Below are 347 nucleotides of genomic sequence, written 5' to 3'. Positions count from 1 at the left end.
AGAGATGCACCAGAGTTGGAAGCACATTCAGTTTCAACGAATCAATGGGTGGTTGCTGGAGGCACAGTTTCTTGCAGTCACTAGCTTCTAGGGGCCGTTCGTATAGGCTTTTGTGGCATGCTTGTTAGAAGGGTCATATGCGGAACCTTGTGTTCACCCTGCTTGCCTTTTCTCGGGGTGCCCTGGACTTTATGGATCCTCAGAGGCTGACACCTTTACCCTTTGTCAGAGCCTTCAGCATCCTCTTCTCCTGGGGTTCGCTGCTTGTCCTCCGAGCACGCCGTGATTGTAAAGGAGCAGACTGCCCAGGCCATCGCAAACACAGCCCGCGCCTATGAGAAGAGCGG

General features: G+C 53.6%; 1 protein-coding gene across 1 annotated transcript in view; it reads left to right on the top strand.

The window, feature by feature from the left end:
* The window catches only part of USP28 (ubiquitin specific peptidase 28), a gene marked incomplete at its 5' end in the record, with an annotated part of 42,580 nt that overhangs the window by 33,548 nt on the left and 8,685 nt on the right, over positions 1–347 (top strand). Inside the window, 1 exon segment of the mRNA XM_027772888.1 lies at positions 230–347. Coding sequence (XP_027628689.1) covers positions 230–347 — 118 coding nt within the window.

The sequence above is a fragment of the Tupaia chinensis genome, unplaced genomic scaffold (genome assembly GCF_000334495.1).
Source record: "Tupaia chinensis unplaced genomic scaffold, TupChi_1.0 Scaffold000311_2, whole genome shotgun sequence".
NCBI classification, from domain to species: Eukaryota; Metazoa; Chordata; class Mammalia; order Scandentia; family Tupaiidae; genus Tupaia; species Tupaia belangeri.
Note: the sequence above shows the minus strand (reverse complement) of the source record. Positions and strands in the feature narration are given on the sequence as shown.